This window comes from Xiphophorus hellerii, chromosome 1 (assembly GCF_003331165.1).
Source record: "Xiphophorus hellerii strain 12219 chromosome 1, Xiphophorus_hellerii-4.1, whole genome shotgun sequence".
NCBI lineage: Eukaryota > Metazoa > Chordata > Actinopteri > Cyprinodontiformes > Poeciliidae > Xiphophorus > Xiphophorus hellerii.
In genome coordinates this window covers 23625122-23642656 of record NC_045672.1, presented here as the reverse complement: position 1 = coordinate 23642656, position 17535 = coordinate 23625122, and the positions used below count along the sequence as shown (strand labels likewise).

Sequence of the window (17535 nt, the reverse complement as noted above, 5' to 3'; positions counted from 1 at the left end):
CGCTCTCAGATATTTGGTTCACTCGTGCTGGGATTTCTAAGTCACATGATTTATTTAGGATTTGTTGAAGTCTTTCAGGGAGCTCCACATCCCGTCTTGGCACTATGTCTCACCAGACATCCTTTGGCTTCTTAAATTACACTCTCTGTCCTCCTCTGCTGCTTCCCTCCCCTCTTCCTTGCATCATAGTTCTTTCTTTCCTCACCGCATTGCTCTTTGCAAATGAAAGAAAAAAAAAAGAAGCCCAAACCAATCAAAATTGACAGCCGAGTTCAGTGCAAATGAATGAGAGTGCAGGGCTAATGGTAGGCTACCTCACACTTCACCCCATGAATAGCTTTAAGGTCTTTCCCTGCTTTTTTCCCCACTGCCTTTGCATATCCCAGCTTGTTTTTCTCCAGGTCCTAGGTCATCTCAGCACTTGCTCAGGAGGTGTTTATTTTTTTTATTATCTCTTCCTGATTTTCCTGTTTTCTGGTGCTGGCAGTTCCGTTCTGTTTCATTCTTTCTCATTTAAAAAAAATGTGCTTGAAGGTGGTTTCCCACCGTCATCCTTATGAAGTCTTAAATGAATGTATCTAAAATCAAGGCCTTAAAATGTCTTAAATACATGAATCAGAGGTTTTAAATTTTGTGGTGGCAAAACTATTTAATCTTGTATATCCTATTTAGGCTTTCTTTTTCTCGTGGGATTTTTTTGTCAGGCAAATGTTTGATTTGTGTTTGAGTCCCGTTTTAATTTTGACTCAGACGGTTAAGGCTACTGGTGACTGTACACCCTTCTTATATAGCAGAGTGTATTAGCAGCTGCATTAGCACGAACCATTGTTTCAGATTCCTCCTGGGGAAACGGATGGAGGAGAAAAGCTATCTAGCTAATTTGCTTTTTTGGTATTTAACATGGTTTAAGCACAAATTTATCACCAGTTGTTTTTACAATGTCTGTCTTCACCTTTGGATCACTTTTGTTGCAAACCCATATAATGCTACATTCATTCTGTGTAGAAAAAAAAAAGTTTTCGCACTACAGGAGTCAAGACTGTTTCTTTTGTTAATTTCAGGTCTTGAATTTCATTCATAGTGATCTTTAAAAGTCTTAATCTTTAGTTGTTGAAACCCTGCAGCTGTATGCAAGCAAAGATGGGTGGTGGTGATGCAATTTAGTTGCGGGGCAATAGTGAGAATGAGATGGTGGTCATCCTGTCAAACGAGTGGGAGCTGTTTGTTGCCGTTGCATTTCTGCATATATTTTCACCTGATGTGTCAAACACAGAAGTCTAACAATCATCTCTGTTTTTCACAGCATCTGGAGAGGCCCCAATGTGAACTGTGTGGACAGCACTGGATACACGCCTTTGCACCATGCCGCCCTCAATGGACACAGGTACATCAGAGATGAATAAGAGGATTTGCACAGCAAATTTGTATTTTGTTCCAAATGTATTAAAAGCACAAAATATTTCATGCACAAATATGTTCAATTTGTGTATTTAGGTTTAATATATATTAGTGTGACCTACATTCCTATATTTAAGAATATTTGATCCTTTATTTGACAAGTACTGAATAAAATATTCAGTACTTGTCAAATAAAGAACATGTATTGAAGATTTTATTCAGTACAAATACCTCATTAAGAAGCTGCTACTCCCATATATGTTGCAGATTCCTCTTATGTAAACATGTACATCCTCCTATATGTAGCTTTTATATTCTCCATCAGCATTCAAACTTGTAAATTTGGAAAAGCACAAACTAAACTGAGACCCTCTGAGAAACTGACTTCCTAAGTGCAGTTTTGTGTGATGGCTTGTTTTAATCTCTTATTTTGCTGTGTTGCTCTTTTCTTTCTATATGTAACAATGAGCATAATCTTAATGGAAGCACACATTTATATTGCATATTTAATAAAAGTTTTTGGATTCTGATTCGTTCAATTGCCACTGACACCTGGCCAACTGGTTGGACACTAGAAAATCTGATTTTATTATTATTTTTGGATCAAGGAAGGGGGCACACCAGGTTGGCACTTCCAACAGCAGCCTTTGGTGTAGATCAGGGGTCTCAAACACCAGTCCTCGAGGGCCGCTGTCCTGCAACTTTCAAATGTGCCTCTGCTGCACCACACCTGAATAGAATAATTAGGTCATTAGCAAGGCTCTGGAGAACTTATCTACACAAGGAGGAGGTAATTAAGCTATTTCATTCCAGTGTTTTGTACCTGTGGCACATCTAAAAACTGCAGGACAGCGGCCCTCGAGGACTGGAGTTTGAGACCCCTGGTGTAGATGGTGTTACCATGGTAAAGAGACTTAGAAAATTTTCTGCATTTTCCTCTGCCACCAATGTGGCGGCAGAGGAAAATGAAGTGAGGAATGCAGTTACTTGAAGGCAACTGCATTTTCTTTGTAGGCATTCTGCCTTTTCATCAAGATTAATACTTGAAGAAGTTGCTTTGTTTTATTCTTTTCAGTTTTCAAATTCTCTGTTGTGAAACACATTGGATTGGAAAGTGTTGGCAACCTTTTGAAAATCCTTAGATGCTGATAATGGCTAAGAATGTCTAAAAATGCCAGAAAATGTAGTTGTTTTTGTCTTAACTTCTGAGAATGATTATGTTAGAAAAAAACCCAGCAGATAATCACACATATTCCAAAGTTTTCATAGCACATCCATTTTCATAGTTTTATTTAAACAGTTTATATTGTAACAGTGTTGATGTACAAAGAAAACAAAACTAAACACCTCCAGGGTGTAGGGGAACACCGTGCTTTTGCTGAAGCGTTTGTACACTGAGGTCTGGATTTGCAGACAGTAGTCCCACAAGGGGGATTAAGGTATTGATTGTCTGTGCTCATTCATTAGTGCCTTCCATAAAGGTTCTGACCCGTCCTGTGTCTTTTCTTTGTAGTGCTGTGGTGGAGGCGCTGCTACGGAATGAGGCCTTGACCAACATCGCCGACAACAAGGGCTGCTACCCGCTCCATCTGGCTGCGTGGAAGGGAGACGAGCGCATCGTAAAACTTCTCATCCACCAAGGACGTTCAAACCCCCAAATCAACGAGCAGGTCTGCCATTCCTGTGTGCTTGTTCTTTTAGTTATGGCCACATTTGCGGTTCTGTTTTTTGATTACAGATATTTTCGACTTGTCTGGTTGGAAATAGAAATGAAATTCTTTCGGTGATCAACAAAGTTTCTCTTTACTTTGAATTTTCATCCTTTCAGGGTATTCTGAGGACATTTTGAAATGAGTCAGCTTCTGAGCAGTTTGTTTTTGAAAAGATGAAACTGCGATGGTACCAGAATGGGAGATGTAAAGTTTCATTAAGCAGTCACAGAAAGCTGTGAAAAAGAGCCTCATTCAGACTTGAACAGTTGAGCATGGCATGGCCTGAACCCAAATGAGATTAATGTTAAAAAAGAATGTGACCACAGTGCATTAACCTCAGTGCATTATGATACTGACTTCTCCTTTGATAATGTGATACTTGAAGTGCTTCAATGCTGTGCCAAGAGTGAGAAGTGCTCATTTCCTCTAACCGTTTTAACTGTTTTAACACTTGCTTTTGATATTTTGTGGTTGCTTTATGCACAGAGATCATCCTTTTGGGCTGTCCTGTTTTGAAACATAAGAAAAAAATGGCACATCATGAACATTTTGAAAAAAGGAAATTTGTCATTTTAATCAAATTTGATTCGCTGTCACTACGGCCTGATGAGAAACTCTCATGGACTCATTTTGTGCCATTTCTTCCTGCCTGTTCATGACATCCAATTATTCATTAACTTAACCCAATTTTTTTTCTCCTTTTTGTTTAGTTTGACTCATCTATGTGATGATTCCTCATTCATTCATTGCTTGTGTGAACCGAAACCATCGACCTATCTTCTCTTCCTCCCTTGCAGAGCTCTGTAGACCATAAAGAGTTCAAACGCTGTGGGCCCTTTGACCCCTATATTAATGCCAAGGTGTGTACACAGTGCTGTCGAAAACAACATTTCCTCCTGAAGTGTTTCCTTGCTTTACTGCTGTGCTGACCTGCTGCGCTTGTTGCTGCTGCTGTATGGGGTCAGGGGTCCTCTGCTCCTCAGCTATCAGGTGCTTTTATGCTCAGTCAGTACTTGCTGATTTCTGCTATCTCTGGCTTTTCTCCCCATGTCTTAAATCAATTTCCCTTTTTTGGAATGTTATGTTCAAAGTTGGCATGTTTTATTTTACATTTATTGCGAAATTGTTTCGCAATCGCATTCAAACTATTGCATCATAAAGAAAACTAAATGTCTTTAGAGCTGTAGGTCGCGCTAATAGACCGAAGTGAACAAGTACTTATTTCTGTATTACTGGTCAGTTGGCTGCTGGTTCAATGCTGGTTCAAATTAGAGATTTTGTCTGATAGACTCGTACTTGTTAAGTGTAAGAAATTTTTTAAAATGGTTTTCAATATTTGCGGTGTTACGTTAGGACGCCAGCAACAGTTGGTGTTTAGAGATCAACTTTCTTAACAGACCAGCAAGTTTAAGTGTCTTTGTTTTCAGTTTTATTTTCATTTTGGATTTTTGGGAGTTGATCAGTGCTGTTACATACTGTATATCCTTCAAAAATGTAAGAAACCCCACCTCCATATATACTTTTTTTCTATATACAAACAGGTGGAAGACCAAAGTTCAGTCATTCATAAATAAATAAATAAATGTATAAAATATACACAACACACCATCTTCACTGCAGTGCATGTTGGTTGCAGTATCATGCTGTGGGCATTCTTGGTCAGAGGAGATAGCCAAATGAATGGCAATCCAGTAAGAAAGCCTGTCAGATCTACAGAAGGTGGTTCTACAATGTTTTCAGTCAGGCGGACTGAAGAAGGCATCATTCGCTTTTCAGGTTATTTGTAAAAGACAAAGAAAGAAACTATATATTTTTTTCTTGTACTTAAAAACAACATGCAATATGTTTCTGTTGGTTTATCACATAAAATGAGTCTTTGGAAGACGAAACAATTATAAAAGTTTCAAGGGCATGAAAACTCTTCCAGGACACTGTATCTGTGATATTTTTCAGATGGATAGCAATATATTTTATTGTCTCCTGTTTTACTGTAAGTGCTTACAACAAAATAGCAGAGAAGGGTATTGCTTTTGCATTTCTGATCATTGCTGATTTTCCTTCTCTGCTTGGCACTAAAACTGTTGCAAACTTGATTTAAAACCTGGAGTTCCTGACTCAGCTCTTATTGTCAGTAAACAATCTGTTGTTTGGGGGGAAATAAAAAGTTAATCACACCTCTGTTTACAACAAAAACATTCATTAGGATATATTCTGTTAAATATGACACTTTGTATGAGATTCTCACAATATGCGACTACTTGGTAAAATTACCATGGTTTCACAGTATCTTGGTATTCACACAACTTTAAAACTAAAATGGGTAACATGATCTAACTGCTTTTCATTCAAAAGAAAAAAGCAACCATTGTTGCTGCTACTCCGAAAATGATAAATGGGTCATTACAGTAAAATGTTCTCAGTAGCAATAATGTCTCTACATTTTCATTCATATACCTTAGAAAACTATAGAATAAACACGTGAAATGTGGTAGTTGTGATTTTCATGTGCTTATTGTGCAAAATATTATACCTTCTTGCATTTTGCTCCTTAAGAATGGGAGTCTAACAATTTGGTATGAACTGTCTGACGAGTTGGGCTATCTGCTCCAGGAGAACCTGCAATCAGCTGCGTTATAGAGGTGTAGTTTGTGAACGCAGCCTTTCCCCAATATGAATGATGGTTGGAGCTCCTTCAGTTGACACATTATTCTTAAATTTTTCATAACCAGAAATTTTACAAACTGCTCAATTTGTCTTTTTTTTTTTTAAGTCGGAGTGATACTAATCAACTAAGCAAATTGACAATATTTTGTAACATTATCAATCTGGCAGCCAATTTTTTGAATAATTTAATTGACTTATTTGACTTGAATAATCTAATTGACTTATTTTCCTCTATGAAACCAATCATTAGGATTACTGTAGTTTCTGTTTTGTCTTTTTATTTATGCATTACAATATGCAGCATTAAATGCATACAACAAAATGACATGTCAACAAAGAGTGGTCTTTTAAAATATGATATAAGCAAGACATCCCATTTCTAGTATGACAAAAATGTATTTATTTTTTAAGCCCCAAGTGCAAAATATTATGTGAATAAACTGGAAATAAACTCAAGTCTTGAGAGTACCTCTTAATAAAAAAGACCATGTTTCTATTGTACCCTCTGTTTATAATCTAATAAGAAAGGAAGGAACTTACTAATGAATTTTACCTACTGTTTATTTGTTGTGTGTATAAATTTGGTCTAAATTGGATTAATTTATATATAAAATTACACAGCTAAATGTGATTCAAAGAGGAAAACGTTAAACTAATTTGGTCAGCTAGATAAAGAGTCTGGACTTCAACACCTGCAGGCACAGCTTTCATCAATCATTTCCATAAACGCGTACAGACAACATATTTAACTAAACACACAGTATTTAGCATCTTCACAACAATCATCATGGTTTTGTCTTTTTTGTCAGCTCATCAGCAGCCGCTGCCTCTTATCTGCAGCTTCTCATCATGCGTAAAGCCTGTCCTGATGTGGTTCCCAACCGAACCTTTCACGGCGTCCAAACCTCCACTTTATTGGTGCCTATTTTCAAATGCATCAGTATGTTAGACCACGCTGAAAAACGTTGGTCGTTTATGTAAAGTAGACTCTTTATCTAGCATGCTTGTGTTGCAAGTATTGTTTTGACCAAACCAATGCATGACTGGCTGTAACAAGGTAGCCGTTCGCGGTAGGATTTTACAGTGACGATGAAGCGTTGAGGCAGTCAGGTGGAAAACAGCAGTTGTTTTATTCTTCACATCACATCAACCAACAACTTCACAGGTGAAAACTGCAGTCTTAAATAGTCCCAGCTGTGACGGATCAAACCACCTTTAATTCACAGGGGAATCTCAATTCATCAATATCCAGTTATTTAATTAAAATACCTTTTACTAAATATAAACATTTCTATTTACTTTTTATAAATATTTTATGTTTTATCATTACACCAGATGAAACACCACAAAACCCATAAACAATTCCCCCCCCACACACTTTTCAATGGCCTCTCCCAGAGACTATATATGGTGTCTGGACCCCCGGGGCAGCATTTGTCCAAACACCCTGGAGAGGACACAGAAAAGACAGGTGAGTCACTCTACACTAGCACTCCACACCCAACAGATTATGCACAACACATTTGCTCAGTTTTACCCACTAGTAGCTCATTGCTCTGCGTAACAATTATCCTCCCTCCACAGGCAACCACCTCACTCGTCAATGAGGAGCAGCTGTGCAGAGCCCAGAACAAAAGGCTACATGCTAATGTCTAAAAATACTCAATAAATACAATTAAAACGTCTTGTGTGCAAATTGTTACTGATGTGCAAATCTATGCTTAAAGTGCAGTGCTAAATAAAGTGCTTGTTAATAAAGTGCAAAAATACTTTAAAAATGCAATACAGTGATTTCAGTAAAATAGTCCCAGTAATGAAGATCTCTTCATTACATTTCCTCCCTCCTCTCTTAAAAGCACAGTACCTCAGTCCTCTGACACTCTGGATAAACAGTCAGCAACCACATTAGACTTCCCTGGCTTGTACTGGACTGTGAAGTCAAATGGCTGCAGTGACAAGTACCATCCAGCGATACGGGCGTTGGCATCCCTCATTCGTCTCAACCACTGGAGGGCACGATGGTCCGTCTCTAGAATAAAGTGACGTCCTAAAAGATAATACCTCAGGGCCTCAATAGCCCACTTCATGGCCAAGCACTCCTTTTCCACTGTTGAATATCGTGTCTCCCTGTCAAGCAGCTTCCGACTCAGAAACGCCACAGGTCTTCTTTCACCGTCCACCTCTTGTAGAAGGACAGCTCCAAGTCCCACTCCCGAAGCATCTGTTTGTAAGATGAATGGCTTAGTGAAGTCTGGTGTGTGCAAAACAGGATGAGTACATACCGCTTGCTTGAGATCTTTGAAGGCTCGATCACAATCTTCTGTCCAGCACACTTTGTTGGGGGCTGCACCCTTTGTTAGATGGTTCAGTACAGCTGATCGTTCGGCAAAAGAAGGTATGAATTTCCGGTACCAGCCCACCAAACCAAGAAATCCTCTCACCTTCTTATCTCTTCATTACACTGGCGCTGAACAAACCCGACATACACAGTGTGGTTCCATGCATAGATAAACACACACGCACACACCCCCACACGTATACATACACACTCTTGGTGGTTTGAAGGAAAACAGATGTAGCTGTTATTTATAAGTTTGGGAAAATAAACTTATAAATAACAGGAGGGTCCGTCGGATAGTCGAACCTCGGATTCAGGAAGAGCAGTGTGGTTTTCGTCCTGGTCGTGGAACACTGGACCAGCTCTACACCCTCGGCAGGGTCCTGGAGGGTGCATGGGAGTTCGCCCAACCAGTCTACATGTGTTTTGTGGACTTGGAGAAGGCGTTCGACCGTGTCCCTCGGGGAGCCCTGTGGGGGGTTCTCCGGGAGTATGGGGTACCGGGCCCTTTGATACGGGCTGTCAGGTCCCTGTATGACCGGTGTCAGAGTCTGGTCCGCATTGCCGGCAGTAAGTCGGGCTCGTTTCCGGTGAGAGTTGGACTCCGCCAGGGCTGCCCTTTGTCACCGATTCTGTTCATCACTTTCATGGACAGAATTTCTAGGCGCAGCCAAGGTGTTGAGGGGATCCGATTTGGTGGCCTTAGGATCTCATCTCTGCTTTTCGCAGACGATGTGGTCCTTTTGGCTTCATCAGATCGTGATCTGCAGCTCTCGCTGGAGCGGTTCGCAGCCGAGTGTGAAGCGGCCGGGATGGGGATCAGTGCCTCCAAATCCGAGGCCATGGTCTTGAGCCGGAAAAGGGTAGAGTGCCTTCTCCGGGTCAGGGGGGGTGTCCTGCCCCAAGTGGAGGAGTTTAAGTATCTCGGGATCTTGTTCACGAATGGGGGAAGAAGGGAGCGGGAGATCGACAGGCGGATTGGCGCAGCGTCTGCTGTCAAGCGGGCGCTGTACCGGTCCGTCGTGGTGAAGAGAGAGCTGAGCCAAAAAGCGAAGCTCTCGATTTACCGGTCGATCTACGTTCCCACCCTCATCTATGGTCATGAGCTTTGGGTCATGACCGAAAGAACGAGATCGCGGATACAAGCGGCCGAAATGGGTTTTCTCCGTAGGGTGGCTGGGCTCTCCCTTAGAGATAGGGTGAGAAGCTCAGTCATCCGGGAGGGACTCAGAGTAGAGCCGCTGCTCCTTCACATCGAGAGGAGCCAGTTGAGGTGGCTCGGGCATCTGGTCAGGATGCCTCCTGGACGCCTCCCTGGTGAGGCGTTCCGGGCACGTCCCACCGGGAGGAGGCCCCGGGGAAGACCCAGGACACGCTGGAGGGACTATGTCTCTCGGCTGGCCTGGGAACGCCTCGGGATTCCCCCGGAGGAGCTAGAAGAAGTGGCTGGGGAGAGGGAAGTCTGGGCCTCCCTTCTGAAGCTGCTACCCCCGCGACCCGACCTCGGATAAGCGGAAGAAGATGGATGGATGGATGGAAAATAAATGATTAGAAATCCTTTGTTGACTGACTAAAATATTAATATTTCATGGCTTCCTGTAGTTTGTGTCATCAATTTCTTATTACTTATTAGTATATGTTTGCAATTTTTCATTTACATCTTTTTTGTGTGAAATAAGCACACAAAAAAGATGTATAAATTCCTTGCAATATTTCAAGTGATTTTGAAAAACGTTTTTTCCAATCATGCTTAGCAATGATCAGTGGTTCTTTTGATGACAACTGAATTTACTGAAAACAGTAATAATGAAAAAATAAATAAATAAAAACTCCATTACGACTCAAAAGCTTATGCACTTGTTTGAGGCATTTTTGTTTTTACCTCTGTTTCAAAAATTGCCTGTTTGGAAGGGTGGAATATACTTTTGTGACTTTTTTCCCCTGTTATTTTTCAAAACTGGATTGTGCTGTAGCACTTTTATTTCAGTTCTTTTTCCTGACCTTAAATTCTCATAAAGCGATCTTGCTTTTCTGGTCATAAAAACTATTGTAGTAGACATAGATTTATTCAGTTTTACACTGGTGTGCTTTATGCGTGCCTAATCATCCAGAGTCCAGCTATTTGAAAAATGTTTCTCTGTTAAAAGTTCTAATGAGTAACAGAGGAAATGGCTGAAATGTTAGATTAGCATGTCAGAGAGTAAAGGAGCCGTTCATTGTTTGCGTTGGAAGGAGTAGGAATAGAATTGCCAACTTTTACATGCAGACTAGATGAAAACTAAAAAAAAGGTTAAAAGCAGCTTTATTGGCAGTTTCATGCCAGATAGCGGAGTTGAAATTTAGATTCTTCCCATTCCATGGTTCTGCATACAGTAACATCTAAAAGAAAGCATCATTACAACAAATGAGGAATTAAAAACTGCTTCTAATATGTTCATTTTCAAAAATATTGTCGTCACTGGAGGAATTTTCTACCATTGACGCTGGGTGATTCAATTTTTGTCAACAAATCTTCTTTTCATGGCCTGAATTTCTCCAAACCTAGGAGTCTGCAGCCTTTGCAATCCTAAAGAAGGACAAATATCTGTCTTATACAACCTGCTTGTTTTGTGATAAAAAAAAAAACAGTTTTGCTTGTGTTTTAGTTCATAGAGGAAAGAAAAACACCAACCTTTTCAAGAGAAAAATTAATACATTTTATCAAATAGAAAATTTTATGCATGTTGAAAATTAAGGGGGGAAAGCACAAAGTTTGTAACATGGTTTCAAAGAGAGATGACTGGTCAAATGATTCTTTGTACATTTAACTTTGACAGGCTTTCTGTCACACAAAAAAACCTTTGCATTAGAGATGCACTGAATTGTCCAGAGATCAGTTCTTAATGACAATTGGTAGGTCAAATACTGAAAAATCAGAATTATTTTGTTCTCCCTGCAGATATTAGATGTATAAAATTGTAGAAATTCCACCATTTTCTCTCAACCAGCTAACTACCTTCGATTTACAAAAAGAAATCTGACAAATTTTTGGGGGGCCATAAAGATGTAATTGAGGATAATATTGTAATTCCTTAATTTTCAGTTAAGTTTAACTTTAGTGTTAAATTCAACTGAATGGCCTAAACGCCAACATTGGAGACCCATCTTCTAACCTTTTATTAAGATGGACTCTCTCACAGACTGAAATTTCTTATTATTCCTCAATGCTTCTCACTTCAGCTGTGGTTCATTTTTAGACACTTTTCTATTTAGCATGTTAAGTATGTCAGTCATTGGCCTTGCCATTTTTGAACATGTAGGCATGTGAATGAGTTGTTTTGTTGGGACAGAGTTCTGGTTCTTAATATAATAATCTCAGATTACATGTTGATGCTGAGGGAAACCCCAGGTAAACTGCTTATGTCTGACACTCGCCCTCACAGTCAGGACAGCTAACGGTGTGTGGGGGTGTGTATGTGTGTGTGTTTGGTCCATGTTTTTTTTTTTTCTTTTTTTTTCCTGCAGGTAGAGCTAGGGACTCGGTCAGGCATGTAGAGAAAGCTATTTTTATATGTTGTCACATCCACATCCCCCCAACTAATCTTCTTAGCTTTTGACTGGGAATGCTGGCTCAATTTAATGCTGCTGCACTGTTTGACAGGGTGGGAATACTCCTGCTTGTTTTATTTTTCTGCACGTAGTCAAACTATTGGATTCACCAGTAATTGAAACTAAAATTCTGTTTCAGTTTTTAATGTCATTAGGATGGTTAGGGTATTATAGGTTGAATTATAAATAAATTCTCTGGCCTGTTGTGGTTGATGGCATCATGTGACCAAGGGGATGGAGCATCACGCTGCAGGATCAGAGCAACATCTCATGTGGAGGAAGAGGATGGGAGATTTCCAGGGTAGCAGTCTCTTTACATCAGCATCAAAGAGAAATTGCCATGCAGTGCCTGTCTGTAAGTGTATGAGGTGTCGGCGTGTGCGTGTTTGTATGTATAGGGGGTATGTGCCTCCTTTCTCCTCCCACCACTCAGTGTGTTGAGCTGCATCTGCTGAGGAGAAGGAGAGATAGAATGTTGTCATAGTAACCGTGGTATGGTATATTGGTTCTACAGTAGTGGCGAGTGACCTGATGGCATTATGGTGTGTTTCTGCTGAAAATGAAGACAGGTACGTGAAGGGTCACTGGTCCTCGAGAAATCTGCTTGCAGTGGGTCAATTTAGCTGTTGCTCTGGTCCTGGAACCTGTTAGTCTGATGTTTATTCATTACTCTGAGCTGCTGTTTCCTGTTTATTGTTCATTTTGTGGGTTGGGCGCTCTGTTAAAGGTTGAAAATGTCTCGGCAGGAAAACACTAACCTGAATCTAATATGAGCAAATGTATTTGTAGAAACTTTGGAGATAAAATTTATTCCTTAGCTATTTTTAAGCCTCAACTTAAAGAAACCATATCTTGGTTATTATTTTTAATTTTATATTTTCTTTGTTTTTGTTCCTAAACTACTTGCATCTGGAAAAAATAAAATTTATTTACAGTTCAGAACGTTAGAAAATTTTGGAAAATTTTTTGATATAACTATGTATTTTTTTTTTTTTCTTTCAATCTGACTATATTTTCAAAGAAAAACTGCAGGGTTGTATAGATTTCAAGATTTAAACTTCAACTGTGCAATGTTGACCTCCCAACTTACTTATTCCTCACAAAAGCACATTTTCTATTTTATTGCATTAGCTTAGCATTAGCATTAGATAAAGAAAGATCAGCTGTTAAAAAAAAAAATCTTTTCACTCCGAGATCCTCTCCATTTACCACAAACATCAAAACATATGCTCAAAAGTAGAAGACTGAAAGACATATTTAAGATATATGGACACTTAAAAATTGTAACTGAGCCATTATGCCATAATGGTAATAACACACATGGTAGTACATTTACATTTTTGAGGAGGGCTTTATAGTTAAAAAAGGGATACCACTCAAACAGTGAGGAAATGTATAAGATTAAATAAAACCACCACAAAAATCTTGATACATGAAAACATTACATTGTTTTGTTATAAATAATAATTAATAATAATTAAGGCAACATAAAACAGGAATTCTGTAAAAAAACAAAGCAACAGAAATTAAAAATAAAATGCATTTTATTATTTTTTTTCATTTTATCTTCTTTGTCTTTTAAAAAAAAAAAAAAAATTTCCTATCATACTTAAATCTACTGTTTGCGTTGGCTGAACTCCTATCTGCTATGTAGGTCATGCATTTAACACAGTTTATGTTGGTGATTTCCATCCTGCTAGTGGTTCACGTGATTCTAGCCTTCGGAGTGAAAGTAAGGGGTGAAATATCTCTGACCATGTCAGAAATGCTCTCACGATGTTTTTTTTGTTGTTTTTTTTAACTGACAGAGGGAATAGTTGCTGAAGTCAGTTGTTCATTCTTGTTCACCCCATTATCAAGAACAGCAGAGTTTCCCTTCTTTCCTCCGGCTGAAGTGTGTTTGCAGCCTGACGGCGCTTTCTTTTATGCTGTCACTTCAGTGTCCATCTCTGCCCTCATGAACACATCATGCTTCTCCTTTGACGTCTGCTGCCTGCCCCATCTCCAGAGTCAGCCCTCATTTATGTTGCAGCGAAGAGGGGTCGAAGAGGGAAACCTCTTATTTTGCTACAATCATCATTTTCCCACCGCAGATTTTAGGGGCTCTCTTCAATGTCAGTTTGTTTAATTTGCAACCCAAGGAAAAAAGATTCAGCCACGAATACAATCTACTGTAACAACCTAAAAGCTTCTGAATTATGCGGCGTCTCTTAATTAAATCAACAGCGAATGACTATGAAAGAATCAATTAGCTTTATGGTAAAAATTGGAAGAAAAATGTCACCTACTAACAGAATTACAATCTATGGCAAGGAGCCATAGATAATCATACATCTCATTACAGGCCTGTTTACTCAGGAATGCTTGACTGCGTTTAAATAAAGATCCATTAGAAGAGTCCAGAAATTTCCAATGTAATTATCCAAAGTGCAAGGTGATTTGATGACACTTGTTTTTCTTAAGAGAGTGGTCCATAACCAGTGTTGAAATAGAAAAAAATATTCCTCGCCATTATATCAAACACTTCAGGTTATAAACATGATAAATTTTTTATTCTGTGCTTTTAAAGGCTAAAGAGGAGTGGTCATTGAGAGTTTGCCATAAATGTTTTAAGACATGAGTACATAATCAAAAGATGGAAATAAATTTTAAAAAAAGACACCCTTTCTAAAGGTTTGAGGAAACCTTCATTATGTTTACCAGATTTGTAAGATGTAAGCGAAGCTAACAGGGTTAGAGAAAGCAGGAAAAGGACATGCGTTGAGTTTTATCAGCCCTTTGGCATACTAGCTGTAACAGCTGCTCACCCCACCCTCCACCCAGCACTACTACTACAACCACCAGGGGCCAGGCTGATGTAACCGCTGCCAGCCTGCGCGTCACGTGACTGGGGTCGCCAGTCAAACCATGTTGCCATCTTGCAGCCTGGGGATGTGTGTATCAGCCTCCTCCCTCCCTGCCTCTCCGCCTGCCTCCCCTCCCTCTGTACAACACTCTGCAGAGTTAACACAATGGAGTTTAATCTCCAAATGCTCCATAGTAGGTGAGGGGTGGGTTCATCAATCATTATCAGTGGAGATGGTAATCTCCACTTGTCTGATATGCACTGAGGTCTAAATCAGATTTTCTACTTGCTGCTGCATGACAGCAGAGAGATAATTTTCATAAGGATCTGCTACTGTCCAGGAAGCTTTAGCGACGCCATATAACTCCAATCTCTTTCCCAGCAAGGCTGTTAGTCAGAGGTGCCACTTTGTTTAATGGCCTTCGGAGCTCAGTCTTGTTAGAGCATGATAGTTTGATGTCTCACATGGTTTATGACAGCATGGAGTAAATGAGGCTCATCCTGGTCTTATTGAGCAATCTTGGAACTATACCCTATGGTATTATGCTGGAAGCCTCTGAATCCAACAATGTATAACAATGTACTGTATGTGTTGTACAAAAATATTCAATGTTATGGGTTCATGCTGCAGAATTCAAATCAGTGTAGTTGCAGCTTACTGAATTTTAAATGGAATACTTTTTTTTTGTTTTGTTTTTTCATATTTATACCTTTGTGTGAATCCGCATGCTTCTATTTATCTGTCACCCTGCTGCTGGTGCAGCTGATTTTCCCCACTAAGGGACACAGGAGGTTTCTATCCTATACTACTGTTTATTGTGCTTTTGATAGTAGTGTTTTGTGTTCTGTTTATGTTACTTATATATATTAATATGACCCCTCTGCAGTGATTAATACATTATTTTTTTTCATTTCAACAATCTTGAGATTTATTTTGCTGCTTCATCTGCAACAAACATCACTAAATATAACAATGGCATACACAGAGTACATGTATGGATTCTAAATAATTAATCTAAATTTCTTTCCATGCACTTTACAATCTGACATTTGAATGATGATACATTTTCCATATATTGTGCAGCCTTAGCCTTAACACTCATTAGTCAAAAAGTTGTAAAAGAAATGTAAGTGATCTGTTGGAGGGAGCTTCTATTGTCAAATATCAGATTGCGACAGCCTTCATTTTCCTTCACATACTTGAGGATCTTTTCTGCTTTCTAAATAAGGAACCAAGTGTACTATCTTAGGCTTCATTTATTCATGTGATTTTCTATTCATTCTGAAATCGTGATCATATTTTAACAGTAATAGAGGTTTATAAACGTAAATATTACGAACTGAAAATTTTACAAATGCAAATTCAACAGTACTTCTATATAAATAACTGCAAATGAATATGTTTCATGGGAGATTCTCAATATGGATGTGTTTCACTTAAGTTAATGACTCAGTAAATTGAGTCATTACCAAAACTTGTTTTGCAGCCTAATATTTTGCACCCTGTAAGTCACAGGATCGCATTTACTGTCAGTGATGCAATGTTCATACCTGAGCGTCGCAGGTATTTGGGACTAACTCAGCTCTGAATGGGGGGAAAAAGGCAGTTGTGTGAATAACATGTTGAGCATCTCTTACATCAAAGAAGGCCTGGCTCAGTGTTCCATGTTTCCCATCAGTGAGTCACACGACCAGTCAGCCATGTTTAATGTGATCAGCTGCTGGCCGACACATCGCTGCTCTGCCTTGACTATCACATTGGCAGGGAGACATGATCCAAAGCTCTGAGATCAGGGCGCAAGTTCAGTTCATGTCGTTTTTGGAGTTTTGTGTCGCTGTATGATTTAGTAAGGAAATGTAATTCAGCTCTTGGGATGTTCTGTAGAAATCACTAGAGGCTAAACGTGTCCACATTGGATTAAACTCCAATTCCCTCAACATTTTGTATTTATCTTCATTGAAGCCATAAAAAGCCTGAAAAAAAAACCTTTAAAAAAAGCCTTCCATGCTAGATTGACTTGGATTACTACTCAGGCAGAGGATGTTCGTACAGGAGGAAGTGATTCATGCTGATGTAATCAAAGCATCCAAGTCATCTAAAAGCTCAGAGTAAATCTCTTCAAAAAGCTGTGACAAATGCTCAGTGGTGTGTCACAGATGAAACCCAGTGTACTCTTCACCATTTGATTTGAGTATAAAATCATATAAATTGTAACTCCAGCTGGGGGGACCCACTCAGGCTGAGAAAATCACGGTCTGTCTCATTTTCCTCTGTCTCCACTGCAAAAACACAAAATCTAACCAGGTATTTTTTGGTCCAGCTTCTAAAGCAAGTATTTTAAATAAGACAAAACTTTTCAGCAAGATATAGGAACTTGTCTTAAGTTAATAATTCCATAATACTGATTAAAAAGTTCTTGTTCTACTGGCAGATTATTTCACTTGTAACAAGACATTTTTCCTATTGTAAGTGAACTAGTATTATTTGTGTGTGTGTGTGTGTTTTTGAGGTGTTCTCCTTTGATAGGCAGGTGTTGATAAGTTTCTCAAAGAAGTGCCTCTTTTTCTTTAGATCCATCTGACCTGCCTTGACCAGTACTCTTCCTTTCTCTTTACCTGCATAGGAACATCCCTACTGGGTCCATCTTATGCCACGGTTTTGTCAAAGTATCATTCAATGAGTTGGCAACACCTGTCCTATAAAACGCGTCCTGTTAGTTCCCCTCTGCTCCCCTTCGTGGCCTGCTTACAGTGGCACAGCTGGCCCGCTCCTCTGAGAGTCACCCAAACTGGCATCGTACATGTCCATGTGGGGATTTCTCACACCAGCTGTCTGGCCTTTGAAGGTAGCTCTGTATGTCTGGAATGACTGCCACTCAAAGCATGTGGCTCCACAACGGCAGGAATTTTTTGCCACGCCCAACATGTTGACAAGAGATTGCAATAAGAACAGTAGGGCCGTAGAGATCATTTTCCAGATAATCATGAAA

The 17535-nt window shown here is 39.4% G+C and overlaps 1 protein-coding gene and 1 long non-coding RNA gene across 2 annotated transcripts in view; one reads left to right on the top strand and one right to left on the bottom strand.

The window, feature by feature from the left end:
* Positions 1-17535, top strand: part of anks1aa (ankyrin repeat and sterile alpha motif domain containing 1Aa) — a 69631-nt gene that overhangs the window by 14592 nt on the left and 37504 nt on the right. Inside the window, exons 2-4 of the mRNA XM_032576634.1 lie at positions 1304-1384; positions 2912-3068; positions 3908-3970. Of these exons, the coding sequence (XP_032432525.1) occupies positions 1304-1384; positions 2912-3068; positions 3908-3970 (301 nt within the window). The remainder of the gene's footprint in view (positions 1-1303; positions 1385-2911; positions 3069-3907; positions 3971-17535) is intronic.
* On the bottom strand, positions 6881-8366 carry LOC116728532 (uncharacterized). The gene is made up of 2 exons (XR_004340998.1): positions 7639-8366; positions 6881-7221 (listed from the first exon to the last, which is right to left on the bottom strand). It is a non-coding gene; the product is annotated as an uncharacterized LOC116728532 (long non-coding RNA).